This window comes from Mauremys reevesii, linkage group 1, assembly GCF_016161935.1.
Source record: "Mauremys reevesii isolate NIE-2019 linkage group 1, ASM1616193v1, whole genome shotgun sequence".
NCBI lineage: Eukaryota > Metazoa > Chordata > Testudines > Geoemydidae > Mauremys > Mauremys reevesii.
In genome coordinates, this window is record NC_052623.1 from 202828316 (window position 1) to 202843501 (window position 15186).

The window sequence follows — 15186 nt, forward strand, 5'->3', positions numbered from 1 at the left end:
TCATGTTAAAGTAACATGGATGGCACTTTCCCTCTCCATTTCTGTACCCACCACCATAGAAACTTGACATCTCTTTTGTTAAATTAAATGTGTCAACTGAACGTCAATGATAGATCCACTATACATCATTTATATAGTGCTGTAATGAGGACTAGCGCTGTGATTTGCTAAAATGTGCCTGAAGAGGGCAGTATCCTTAAAACTGATTTATTATATGGAAAATAATCTGACAATATTCAAAACTTCACTTAACACACCTGTTAACAGCCAATGACTGTCAGAATAAAGCTTGTATTAAAAGGCACATAAAAATCAAGCCAAACAGCAAATGAAATCAAATATTTACTGAAACCAGAAAAACAAAACATTGATTTTTCACATTCTTAAAATTATACGCTTTATTTAAACACAAACACAGACACACAAACAACACCCCTGCTCCTATGTTTTAGGTTAAGAAAATATTTAAAGGTGCCCTTTAGGGGTATTTGAAAAAAAGATAAGTATGCTAATGCGTACATAACAAGACACGTCACATATTAATTATTAAACCCTTCTTGTCATTCCAAAATAGGAACAATATATTTTCAATTGAAATGTAATCTACAGATGTGCATTAAACACTCACAGATTCATCCTTAGTGCATTAATCTATAACTTGCCTTTTAGTTACATCTCAGAATTGCCCTTAATTGTTACAGTTGAAGAAATTAAGGTAACTTTCACAACAGAGCAAGCTCAGGCCATTGCTTTAAGAATCTTCCCCAAAGGCCACTGAAGACTCTCATTGACTTCAGTGGTGTTTTGACTGGGGCCTTAAAGCAAATGGACTATTGCAGCTGACAGAAGGAAAACGGAAATTCATTAATATTTGGCACAGTTATGCTGGCACCGTACATGGAAGTACAGCTTGCAGTACCCTGGAATTCATAGATTGAAGACTCCAACTTGTGCTGCTGCAGCTATCAAATTAAAAAGCAGCTTTCAATAGAGTGGGCCATTGTAGATTCTGTACCTTCTAGACCAAATGAGAATGAAAGCAAATCTTAGAAAAAGATTCTGCTTTAGTTGCTCAATTTATTTTTAAAGAGAAAAATCTCAAGCCAAGTTGGAATAACAGTGGCACAGGATGACCTTAAAAATGAGTGTTATATTTAAAACAGACACCATGATTCTGACTCTCCACTACCTAGCACCATGTGTATTTACACCTGTGCAACATGGGCGCAAAACGCTACTATTCTGATTTGAAATCACGCTGTGGCAGTGGAGAAACAGGTCCAATGTATACAGAATTCTATAAAGCCTGCATTATGCTACCAAAAAATCATTGTCATAATTATTTCACTGCTTAGTATTAAAGATAAAATTACTTACCAATAAATGATGCTTTCTGAAGACAGTACCCTCTGCTCTATGTCTTTAGCATTCAGACCATGTATTAGGGGAGCTCTGAAAGCTTAACTTTGCTCTCTTTAGCATTCCCTCACAACCATCTCCCCCTTCCCGGTTGTCACCATTTGGCGATGTGTGTATAGTTTAAGTGAATAACAAGACTGTCACAAACCCCAATTGTCAGCTCTTATGGCTGAAACCTACCAATAACTTATTACTAGGTCTCCAAACAAACAAAAAACCTTATGACAGGAACTTAAGAAAAGATGTAAGTGATTGAGAGTAGATTTATGGACGATACCAATTTGGAGAACAAGTATAGATGAGGAACTAATCACTTCTCCAAAGCTATGTGTTGCTACATCCCTTCTTCAATGAAGAAGGTGGAGAGGAAAGGAAAGAGAAATGACAAAGATAAATATCAGGGTACTCTCAAAAAGAAAGGGAAAATTATATAGCTAATTTTGGAAAGCGATCCTGTAATACTAAACGTTGACACTTTGATACAGTTGGACACTTGTGGTACAAGTCTGTACTGCCTACATTCTGCCAGAACGTAACGGGTTCTATACAGATACTTAAGAGACCTCATGTAGTTGTACCAGCATGAGGCTGCCACATTCCTAGTTTTATAAGGTAGAATTTTCACTTTTGGCCTAACTCTGTTTCCACTGAAGTGGGAGTTTTACCAATGTCTTCAAGGGCAGCAGAGTTAGGTCAATGGTGATGCTGAATGCTTTTTGAAAGCCGCACATGTAGTAATTACATAAAAACCTCTCTCAACAGCACTAGACACACAAAAATAATGACTGTAGTTCTGATGCAACTTCCTCATGGTTTTCTTTCCACACAGACAAGCCTTTTAAATTAATTGAAATAAATGCTGGACAGTTTCAAGAGGTCTTGTGACAAACAATGTATCAGTTTGTGTAAGGGCCTAAAAATGATGGCAGTGTGGAGATGAGAAAAATAGTGGAAACATGATTAACAGAGCAAGAGCCTCAATATCACCTTCTAAAGACATTTGGAATTACTCAAAATCATGTCCTTACAAAATGTAGTATGATGTGGCCTCACTAGAGCCTAAGCCTGACTAATCCAACAAGCTTAATCTGAGACCATCAAGGGTAAAAAAAAATTATAGCACTCCTTAGAACCAAGCGGCTTAAAAAAAAAAAAAAAAGAGGGTGAGACTCAATTTTTTTTTTAATACTTGTAACAATTCTGACAGACAGAAATAGAAAATGGGTAATAGAAAATCTTTGACCACTCCACTCTCATCTAAACCAGGTATTTGTTTACTTTTACATTTATGATGCTAGGAAATTGTGATCAATACTCTATAGCACGATTCAGTCTTTTGCTTCATGCCCTCATTTCTGAAGAACGTAATCCTGTGGTCCCAGTTTGTTAGATTAATCTCTGTTCAAATTAATATATACTGCTGTGGAATATTGGATTATTTTATCCACTTTCAAAATTCTTTTGAAGCATACTTCTTTGTGATTTTCTGATTCCTAGAAGATTGATCAATTGACCAAAGAGTTTTAAAACATACCTTTCATGACTAATGTACCTTATAGGATGATTAGAATGGAATTTTACTTTGCCACTTAGACCTTCATAGCTCCTGGCGACATTCTCAAGCAGATTTCACTTAGAGCTACCATGGACAATATATGACCATCCCACCAAATATCTTATAGTTAAAGATCCTGAGTAAAAAAATTCAAAAGACCCTAATTTACTTAGAAGTCTAGGCCCCATTTTCAGAATGACTTAGGCACTTAGGACTTTGGATTTAGGCTCCAAAGTACCTAAATCTCTTTTGAAAATAGGGTTTAGTCTCCTAAATCATTTAGGTGCTTTTGAAACTGTTATCCTCTCTCTCTCTCTCATACACGCACCCCCCCCCCCCACACACACACACACTGCCTAAAACTCAAGAGAACAGGAAAAAGGAAAAGGAAAGGAGGACAAAGGAATTGCCAGATAAAAACAGAATTGTAACTCCCAGAATTGGTCAATGTGTGTCTCAGATGCTGCTTTGCTCACAATATAAAAGATAATTGGTACATGTGATGATCTGTTGGTGCTCTTGAAACCCTTCACAGTTACCTGTTATGGTGAGGGGAACTGTGCTGTTTTGGAAAATACATCTTCATCTTTGGGAGAATAAGAAGTGTCAAGGCCTCCGGAGTATGTGTGTTTGGGGAGGGGAGGGAAATCTGTGCATCAAAGACATTTTGTTTAAAAGAAATTTTAATTTACAAACTCAAGATTCTAGTTCATATTCATTGGGGAGTTCTGGTTGCGAATCCATCTTAAAGTGGTCAATACTACACAATGGTGCCAAGACAACTCAAATATTTAAAACTCTTCTAGAACTCCATAGTTTAAAGGAGATTGTGCTTACCTCTTAAAGATGAATTCAGGTGCTTGTGAAATAAATCAGACTGACAGCACTGAGAACAAATGTATCCATAAATTAGATACAGCACGAGCAGCATCAATCCAGACTTCCCCACACTGTTATACCAGTGGGTCTCCAACCCAGGTGTACACATGCTACATCCAGGAGTCCATGGGCAGTTTAGTCTGGGGTTGGTTTGTTGAGACAGACAACAAGAAAACACCAGCCTATGTGAATTATGAAGGTGATTTTCTATGATATGGACATCTGCCCAGGTGGACTGAGATTAAAATGCACTTTATATACTGTACAGCTACTAGATACCCTTCAGATAGTAATGATTTGCAGATACACTTATCCCAAATTGTTTTCAAACCAGAACAGAGAGGTGAAAGACTTTGTATCCCTTTATCAATTATCTCATAGCCTTCCAAGTCTCTGGGCAACAGGAAAGGAAGATACGGAAAAGAAGTCAGTTGCTGAAAAATTTTCTTATTGTTAAATAAATGGTGTGCATCATATTTTTTTATATCCCTGATATTTTTTAGCTGAAGGTTGTATTTTTTCATAATTAAATAGATTCACAGAAATCAGTTCACTCTAGTTGTGTGCCAGGAGATAGCGACAATCATCATCAGTCTTAGACAGTGGAACTCCGCTACCACCACCTTTATGAGGCATCTGTGCTTCTTTTAAATATTTCTGTAATAGATATGGCATTTAAAAAATAAAAATACAGTACAAAAAATAAAATCTATCTTGTTGAAAATAGTGATCATTCTTCCATTGTCTATTCAGTCTCATGTCAAGCTGACCACAAACTGCTTATCTATAAGCGACTTCAGAAACTTTTGCTCAGCAATGATGTTGTGGTATCCATTCTAAAGGGGGGGGGGGGGAGGAACAAGACAAAATAAAATTGTTACTGCAAGCAACAAAGGTACACTCTTTTCCATGAATCAAATGGATTACTTAGACAAGACTATAGCCAGAATCTTTTGTGGAAAGGACTCATACACTTATAGGCAATGCCTACTCTGCACACCATTGGTGACAGCATATAGTGTACACGTAGCTACACGCTGCAGTGAAAAGCAGGCTATGTCCACACTGCAGCGCATAGCTATATGTCAGTGAAAGGCTCTGGAAGGGGGAGGCGGCAGGGAAAGTTCTCCCCCTGCCAGAGCCTTTCCTCACTGGCAGAGTCTTTACCTGTGACAGTAAAAGGCCCGAGCAGCAGGACACTACATTGCTAAAAAATAGCAGTGTAGACAGGGAGACCCGGCTTGGGTTAGTAGAGAGCTATGTACAGCATGTACTCAGGTGTGTCCATACTATACACCTCTACCCCCAATATAATGTGACCCGATATAACACGAATTTGGATATAATGCGGTAAAGCAGTGCTGGCGGGGGAGGAGCACACTCCGGTGGATCAAAGCAAGTTCAATATAACGCGGTTTCACCTATAACAAGAGGAGTGTTTTGGCTCCCAAGGACAGCGTTCTATCGGGGTAGAGGTGTACCTGCCTAAACTGTCCTTCACTGGCTACACTGCTACATATACCCTTGCTGGGGTGCATCCTGTGTATGTATTCTACAGCCACTGAAAGAAGTGTGCAGTGTGGATATATCCAAAGGCTGAGGAATAGCCTCCCCAGGGAAGTGGTGGAAGTCAAAACCAGACTAGACCCATATTAGAAACTCTACTGCAGGGAATAATCTATCAGTGGCAGAGAGATGGACTGGGTGTGAGCTCAGAGGCCTCTTCCATCACTAACTTCCAGGATTCCACACCATGCTTATATGAAATATAAATATAAACATTTAGAAAACTTATTTCTACATAAAGAATCGGGAAAAAAATAATTTTTAAAGCTCCACCTGATTTCATGAATTGTGCGCATAGGAATTTTTGGCAGGTCTGTGTCCTGTCTGTCAGTCTCTAGCCAATACATCAAAAACAGCCCCTCCCTCCAAATTCCAATCTATCTCCTCTTCCTTGGCCCCAATCCAAAACCTACTGAAGTAAATGGAAGTCTTTTCACTGACTTCAATGTGTTTTGGATCAGGCCCTACACAAACCTGCAAAATCCTGTGGGGACAGACTAGGGGTTTTCTGACTCTTCTGTGTGTCTGTGGAAAAAACCCACCTAGGGAAATCCTCAACTGATTGGCCATCTGTTTTTCCTCATTCACTGCCTCTTGTACAACAGCAGCTAACACTGCCCCTGTCAAGCAGAGCTCTGCCTGTCTCCTCAGGAGCAAACAGAAAATTTCAGATAGGGCAGAGTGTAGAGCAGGGGTGGGCAAACTTTTTGGCCTGAGGGCCGCGTCGGATTTCGGAAATTGTATGGAGGGCTGGTTAGGGAAGGCTGTGCCTCCCCAAACAGCAAGGCGTGGGCTGGCCCCTGCCCCCTAACCCCCCCACGCTTCGCGCCCCCTGCCAGCCCCCCCCCCCCGAGACCCCTGCCCCACCTACCCCCGCTCCCTGTCCCCTGACTGCCCCTGGAACCCCCACTCCTGACTCCCCCCCACCGCCCTATCCAACCCCTCCTCTCATTTCTGACTGCCCCCTGGAACCCCTGCCCATGACTGCCCCCCGCTGCACAATCCAACCCCCCCTCCTTCCTGACTGCACCCCAGGACCCTTGCACCCATTCAAACCCCGCCCCCGTTCCCCACCCTGACTGCCCTGACCCCTATCCACACCCCTGCCCCCTGAACCAGGGCTGCCCAAAGGATTCGGGGGGGCCCCGCCTCTGAATTGCCGCCAAAGACCCAGAGCGGAAGAAGCTCCAGCGGCCCGGAGCGAATGAAGGACCCTGCTTCAGGGGCCCCGAAAAACTCTCATGGGGGCCCTGGGGCAAATTGCCCCACTTGCCCGCCCCCCCCCGGGCGGCCCTGCCCTGAACACCACCCCAAACTCCCCTGCCCTCTACCCAACCCCACCTGCTCCCTGCCCCTTTACCGCGCTGCCTGGAGCGCCGGTGGCTGGTGGCGCTACAGCCATGCCACCACACAGCACAGAGCACCGGGTCAGGCCGGGCTCTGCAGCTGCGCTGCCCGGCGGCCCAGAGCATTGCGCCTGCAGCATGGCGTGCTGAGGCTGCAGAGGACGGGGGGCAATGGGGGAGGTGCTGGGGGCGAGCCTCCTGGGGCAGGAGCTCAGGGGCCATGCAGGAGGGTCCCGAGGGCTGGATGTGGCCCACAGGCTGTAGTTTGCCCACCTCTGGTGTAGAGAAAAGTAGCTGCTGGCCCAAATAATTTCCACAAGAGGGCAGGAAGGAGCACTAAAACCCATAGCAGCTCAAGGCCAGCTCTGCTCTTTGCTCCTTGGTTCCTTCTGACAGAAACCTGCCTGGCAGGAAAGTTTTGAAATCTGCCTCTCTTCCATTGGAAGATTTGTTGAAGCCTAATTTTCTTCTTTGACATGATTCCTGGACTACTGCATGGGGGGAAGCAGTAAACTCCCTCTGAAACACCTGGCATTGGCCACTGTCAGAAGACAGGATACTGGGCTAGATGGACCTTTGGTCTGATCCAGTACGGCCAGTCTTATGATGTGATATATCTTGATTTTGGTAAGGCTTTGACAGAGTCCCACATGACATTTCCACAAGTAAACTAGGGAAATGTGATCTAGATGACATCTACTATAACGTGGATGTACAACTGGTTGAAAGACCGTACTCAAAGAATAGTTATCAATGGTTCGCTGTCAAACTGGGAGGGTGTATCTAGTAGGGTCTCACAGGGGTCGGTCTTGGTTCCATTCAATATTTTCATTAATGTGTTGGATAGTGGAATGGAAAGTGTGGTTATAAAATGAGTAGATGACACCAAGCTGGGAGGGGTTGCAAGTACTTTAGAGAACAGGATTAGAATTCAAAACAACCTTGACAAACTGGGGAATTGGTCTGAAATCAACAAGATCAAATTTCATAAAGACAAGGGCACAGTACGAAACTTAGGAAAACAAAATCAAATGCACAAATACAAAATGGGGAATAACTGGCTAGGTGATAGTACTGCTGAAAAGGATCTGGGGGTTACAGTGGATCACAAGTTGATGTGAGCCAGGAGTCATTCTGGTTGCACCCTTGATATGAGCCAACAATGTGATGCAGTTGTGAAAATGGTGAATATTGTTCAGGGGTGTATTAACAGGAACTTTATATGGAAGACCTGAGGTAACTGTCCCACTCTACTCTGCACTTGTGAGATCCCCACTGAAGTATTATGTCCAATTCAGGATGCTACACTTTACGAAAGATGTGGACAAATTGGAATGAGTCTAGAGGAGAGCAACAAAAAATGATACAAGGTTTAGAAAACCTGACCTATGAGGAAAGGTTAAAAAACCCAGGCACATTTAGTCTTGAGAAAAGAAGACTGAGGGGGACCTAATAGTCTTTAAATGCATTAGGGGCTGTTATAAAGAGGATGGAGATCAATTGTTCTCATCTACCTTCCTGGGACATGGAGAAGTAATGGGCTTAATCTGCAGCAAGGAAGATTTAGATTAGACTTTGGAAGAATGTTCTAACCATAAGGGTCATTAAGCTGTGGAATAGGTTACCAAGGGAGGTTGTGGAATCCCACCAATTGGAGGTTTTTAAGAACAGGTTAGAGAAACACCTACCCAGGATGGTCTAGTTAAGTTTACTTAGTCCTGGCTAAGTGTGGGAAGATGGACGAGGTGACCTCTCAAGGTCCCTCCCAGCCCTATATTTCTGCAGAATGTGTCAGTTTTGATGAATTGGCATTTTCCAACAGAAAAACATTCCATTGGAAAACGTCTGACCAGCTCCACCCATTTTACAGAAAGGGAAACTGAGGCAGGATAAAGTGATTTGCCTAACACCAAAAAGCCAATCAGTACTAGAGCCAGGAATAGAACTCAAGACTTTCTGACTCCTAAACCATGCTCATTCTTTCAGATCATCATGTCTCCCAATTTATTAGCACAACACTATTTTTCTCTAAGCATTTCCCATAAAAGAAAATAGTACATTACCTCAATCATCGCAGACATGGTCTCATTGCCATAATAGTGCAAAGAACTGTTTCGGTCAGTGAAGTTGTACTTAAAGCCTGCCAGGTGAACTTCATTGCATATGTGAAATGCCAGTGTGATGGCAATTAGCCCTGTTGTAGGATGTTGGGGTTTCTAAAAGCACAAACAAACAAATATAATTGTCATCTTGCTATAAGGAGACAAACTCAAGAGTGGGGGTTTTAACAATAACATAAAACTCACTAATGACTCTGCAGTACTAAAAAGTTGGCAACATTGCTAAAAGTAGCTCTGAGCTTTTTCAGAACTGGAAATTTCAGAAAGAAAGAAAAAAATATTTCTTCTTGAAGAAAAATAGTCAAGAGTGATGAACTTGTTTATGTCCAAAAATGTCCCTCCTCTAGAAGTAGACCCAGCAACATATATCCACACCATACAAGCCAAAATATCACTTTGTACATTAAAGATAATTATGAGCAGTGTCCAGTTTTTAATTCTGAAGAGCCAATTAAAATGTATCACCAGAGCAGAGGAAGACTATTTGAATATTCAGTTTGTTGTTACTGCTGGATCTATCTGATGATCTATTGCAGTGGTCTCCAACCTTTTTATGCCCAAGATCACTTTTTGAATGCAAGGGCAACCCAGGATCTACCCCAACCCTTCACCAAAGCCCTGCCCTGCTCACGCCACCCCCCACTCTCTCCATTGCTCACTCTTCCCCACTCTCAGTCCCTTTCACTGGGCTGGGGTAGGAGGTTGGGGTTCAGGAGGGGGTGCGGGCTCTGGGCTGGGGCCAAGGGGTTTGCTGTGTGGGAGGGGGCTCTGGGCTAAGCCTGGGGCAGGGGGCTGGGATGCAGAAGGGGGTGCTGGATCAATCCTGCATAGGCAGGGAGAGGGACTGGACAACGTAATGGATAGATGGATCTTTTCCATTCCTTATTTCTATGAAACTGGCTTCTGAGGACTGGAAGAGAGGCCTTAAGCTCATATAGATAGGGCCAAAAATATTTTTCATTAGCACATCATATTGAAATATTCTGATTTCCTAAACATTTGGTTCAGAGGAGTGAAGAAGTCTTACTTTATAACACTTCACATTTGTAGAACATTGCCAAAAAGTTTGATGGCATTTTTATGATAAACCTATGTAAGAGTAAATATGCTCCATAAGGGCTTTAATATTCAGTTCTTTTGTAAGTGGAAATCAGAATCAGAGAACAGAACCATTATCTATGTGGAACTTTATCAAGTTACAGTATACTCTGAAAATAAGATTAATTTACAATACACAGCAGGGCCGCCCAGAGGATTCCGGGGGCCTGGGGTCTTCGGCAGTGGGGGGCCCTTCCATTCCGGGACCCGCCGCTGAAGTGCCCCGAAGACCTGCGGCAGGGCCCCCCCCGCCGCCGAATTACCGCCGAAGCGGGACCCGCCGCAGAAGTGCAGCCTGGTCTTCGGCAGTAATTCGGCGGCGGGGGGCCCCCACCGCGGGTCTTCGGGGCACTTCGGCGGCGGGTCCCTGAACGGAAGGCCCCCCCGCCACCGAATTACTGCTGAAGACCAAGCTGAACTTCGGCGGCGGGTCCCGCTTCGGCGGTAATTCGCCAGTGGGGGGTCCTTCCGCCCCGGAGCGGAAGGACCCCCTGCCGGCAAAGACTGGGAGCGGAAGAAGCTCCTGGGCCTGGCCCCGCAAGAGTTTTCCGGGCCCCCCGGAGCGAGTGAAGGACCCCGCTCCAGGGGCCCCAAAAAACTCTCGTGGGGGGCCCTGTGGGGCCCGGGGCAAATTGCCCCTCTTGCCCCACCCTCTGGGCGGCCCTGATACACAGAGTGATTGCCTCATGGTCCTGCAAATAAAGAAAATAACTTTCTGCCTCGGGCCATTTAGATCATGAGTTTAGTGGGAAGACTCAAATCCCTCTGTCATTCACATCTTAAATTTCCCATACCCTTTAGTGCTATGGTCACAATGTTTGTTCTGGAGAGGCCCAAGACAGGCATGGCAGGTATGTTGTAAATCAGGAATGAACTGAATTGATGGACGTATGGAGAATCTGACATAGAACTTGACCTGACTCTGTCTTTGACTTTCATGATCACCAAGTGCACACAAAATGAGTTAAACGTATAAAATATACTCTCATCTCCCAACAGTTTCAGAGCAGCACAACAACTGGTAATATTTAGCTGTAAAAAAAGACAACCCTCCAACAAGTAAAACTATTTCTGTGGATTTTGCTGAGCTAAAGTTTTGTCAATTAAATACTGATCTGGTCAGGCTCAGAATTTGACCAAATATAAAAAAAACTGTCATCAGCTGTTAAGAAAATTCTCTCCAGATTCTAGACCCCTTTTAGCATAGACCATTCTGAGAGCCAGACATTTAACAGGAATAGGCTTATGAATGACCTGGTAATATTTTAGCATTGCTGCTGACAAGACAGCCGTACAGGGGAGCACATATGGTTTTATAATTGCTACTTCTAGAACTGTGTTAATGTTGTGGGCAATGCCAATAAACACAGAAGTATATGACATTGTGCTGGAATATGAACAAAAAGAGGGAAAGCAACGTTGGCATAATGGAAAAGATCAAAACTGGATGGAAAAGAAACATTACTGTTCAACATGTATATTCAGAAAAAAAGGGATTGAAAAACTTAAAAATTATGACCTGGATTGCTCCTTCCCACAGATGTACCTGCGGGAGAGGGCCTGGTGGATGCAAGACTCCATGAGGAGCTCCTCAAAGAATTTTCCTTGGATCACTCTCTCAGGGATGAAACATGGGGGTGTTTACACTCTTACCGCCCTCCTCCCATGGAACAGAAAACAAGTGGGTCCCCAGAACCAACACTGCCTTCTGGGAGCCATGTGAGACTGCCCCTTCTTGGAGTGGCTCTATGCCTCTATACCAATTCCAAGATCACAAGTCTCCATCTGGCTCACTGACAGCATGGCTTCACAGATGTCCCAGCTGTTGTTTCTGTCCCCTATGGCCACCTTTAAGGGGGAGAACATTTCATAACATGGAGTTCACAAAGCCACGGGGCTTTCTGTGGGTAGGATGACCAGACAGCCAGTGTGAAAAATCAGGACAAGGGGTATGGGGTAATAGGTGCCTACATAAGACAAAGCCCCAAATATCAGGACTGTCCCTATAAAATCGGGACATCTAGTCACCCTATCAATGGGGCTTGAGAGGGTCATTAGATTCTCCTCTGCTCTGGTTGCTTTATCTCCCATTTGAAGCCATAACACCTTTGTGACAGTACAGTCCTTTTACAAAGCACCCAGCTGAGCTAGCAGATGCAAGTTTTGATATAATGTAAGAGAAAAAGCAGCAGAAATAGATAAATTTGCTTTCATGGAAATCAAATATGCTTAGCAAGAACTATTAGGAAGGTCAAATCAGACAAATGTGGTATTTATTCTACACAGGATACTTGGGAAAGATTCCCATAGGATGTCAGCTGCTCTTAAATGATATGGAAGATGAAGCTTATTTACTTAGCATTACAAAGGCCTGTGCAGTCTAAGATCAATCTTGCCTACACAAAGAAGGTTTACAGGTTAAAACCTACATTTCTGTTAGTTTCTTTCTAAAGAATGTTCTATCAATTAAAATTATTTTTATATAAAAATAAGAGGTTAAGTCAATCGCAATGCTCTGCCCCAATTTGCAAAGCTACCACTTGATGGCACTCCTTTCACTAGAATGCTAAGAGGCTGTTGGAAGAGGATAGAATGTATGCAGGAGCCCACTAAGGAATGAGAGCCCCCAAATTCAGAGGGCCTTGTTATAAATTACAAATATATTTCATCATTAAAAACAATGTTTGAACAACAAAACCATGAATCTGGGTTCTGTATCTGCTTCCCTGGCTAAACGTCTTTCTTTTTCCTGGGTTTGAGACTCCTCAGACTTCTATGCCAGTGCCCGGTCTTAACGGCACCACTAAGAAAACTATCCTCTGCCTCTCTTGTGGTTCTTTACTCAATACCAAAGCAGTGTGACCCACATATTGGGTGATGGTGATTTTTTGGAATCTCTGAAGGAACTGGTAAGATGTCACACACACTTCAATATATTAAACACAGAAAGACTCTCTGGGGCAGATGGTATACAGGTTTAACTGAGGATGCCCCTGTTGCTCAGTTGATAAATACACCTCAACCTAAGCAAGTGCCACTAAACCCTTTATAACACACTCCACCATTAAGTATTCTCTTTATGCTGAACATTTCACAAACAAAAATATTTTAGGAATATTTCAGGCAGTTTAAAATAAAAACCACATTGGCACCATTTTTCATATTCCTCCAACACTCAAACTTTAGTATCGTGAATCTCACTGAGGGGGGAGAGGAAAAATAAAACCAATACATTTTACTAACTTCTGCAAAATTACCTATCTAGTTTTTCCATGCATGGAAATGCTGTATGGTTGTGATGCAATGTCTATGAACTTTCCAGGGCTATGTTCTATTGGAAGGCAAGGATAGAAGTCAGGGATATAAAGCTTTCCATTCTAGTTATGAGCCATTAGACCTTAAAACCACTATTTTCCCAGGACTGAATATTGCCCATCTCATTCCAGTGGCTAATTCAGCCAGCCCAAACCCATTATGATGAAGTCTTTATAGCCCCTCTCCCCACACATACTACTATGCATTCTTTTCCTCTGTAGGTATATGCTACATGAATCTACGTAGACACAGAAGCCATATCCACACTAGGATAAAAGGTGTATTATTGATGTGTGTTAGCTTAAGCTGTAGGGCTCATCTCAACCAGTTAACTCGTGTTAAAACTACAAAACAAGCATGGGAGATGCTACACACTTAAAGACATACAGATGTGCTTCAAAGTCAATGACTAAACAAGGCCATGGTGCGGTTTTGTCTATTGAAAATTCCAACAAAACAATAAAATAATATAGTGTAAATATGAAAGAGGTTTTTCAACATAGATAATTACAATAAACAGATGATTGTGATCATTTATATCATCTGTTTGGAAACAATTGAAACAACAACAACAACAAAAATATACCTACTTCTTTTCTAGGAAACTTTGTTGGGAACTGAAGCCATTCATGTGCTGTTTTTCTGATAATGATAGGATCGAGTATCCTGATTTGGTTAACTTTATAGATCATTTTCAAGGCCGGTTTCTTCCAGAAACCATTAGTGTTCTGTAATAGTCAAATATATTGTTTTACTTTTAGGATTAGTTGATTTTGCTTTTGTCTAACTCACACATCATGCATTTGGAGTGGGCAGAGAGGAGAAGCCACACACATGATTAAAAAAAAAATTTACAACAGAGACTTTGATGTTTTACATTTCTCAAAATGTCACTGAGGATATAGAAGAATGGAGTTTCTTGTATATGAAATATCTACCAGTAGTGCATTTTTATGACCATATTATGAAAACCCATATACAAGTTTGCCAGAAAGAAAATATTACATAGTCCTAAATATCTCTGGCACAGCATAGGATAGTTAGAAAAACACTGGGCCCAATACCACCTTTGGATACATGGGGACATCTCCCCCTGAAGTCACCAGCACTTTCACCTATGTATGTGAAGGCAAAAGTCGGCCTATACGACTTTGAGACAATTTGGCTGATCAGTCGTATTTTCTGTACTTTGCTTGCTCGTTTGCATAGACAGGGGATTCATTTTGGCTTTAGTTCCTTCTGCTGCTTACAGAGTTACCCACTCTACCTTATAGGGGTTTCCCTAGACTATGCAGATTTATTTAAAATGATGCAAGGTACACACATTTATGCAAATTCAGAATCTACTGATATTTGCTTTGAGAATGTTGGCAGGTACTGTGCTTATTGCTTACTTTGAAAATGGAGTAACTGATTCTGATCTCATTTGAACTGGTATATAAATCAGGAGTAATTCCACTGAAGTTTAATAAATTTTAAGGCTAGAAGAGGCCATTACGGTCATCTAGTCTACCTTCCTCAGTAACCCAGTGATTCCAGAGTAAGGTCGAGCAGAAACAAGTTTAATGTCCATCACTTGAGACTCAATTTTTAAAATACCACATGTCCTATAAAAAATTCTCCTTCTCCATCTGCCATGTAAATCAATTGTGCTCCCATTCCATGATCCAGTGTGGATCAAAAGAATTCTCATTTAGGTGGGGGAACAGAGAACAAGTGGGGATGAATACTTAAAAAAATAAAATCCTGTTTCCATGCATATATTCCTAGCAATATAAAACTGTGGAGGAAGAAACTGGGGCCGGGAGGGTGGGGGGTATCATAAAACTATATGACACGGGTAGAATGGTTTCAAAACAGAGGGTAATATCCTCAGCTGGTGTGAACT

The 15186-nt window shown here is 42.4% G+C and overlaps 1 protein-coding gene across 2 annotated transcripts in view; it reads right to left on the reverse strand.

The window, feature by feature from the left end:
• Positions 1-1432: 1432 nt before the first annotated feature.
• The window catches only part of ST3GAL6 (ST3 beta-galactoside alpha-2,3-sialyltransferase 6), a 74198-nt gene continuing 60444 nt past the window's right edge, over positions 1433-15186 (reverse strand). For both annotated transcript variants that reach the window (XM_039496140.1, XM_039496151.1), the window contains 3 exons: positions 13889-14026; positions 8829-8981; positions 1433-4689 (listed from right to left, as the gene is read on the reverse strand). In XM_039496140.1, the coding sequence (XP_039352074.1) occupies positions 4609-4689; positions 8829-8981; positions 13889-14026 (372 nt within the window). In that variant the 3' untranslated portion in view covers positions 1433-4608. The remainder of the gene's footprint in view (positions 4690-8828; positions 8982-13888; positions 14027-15186) is intronic.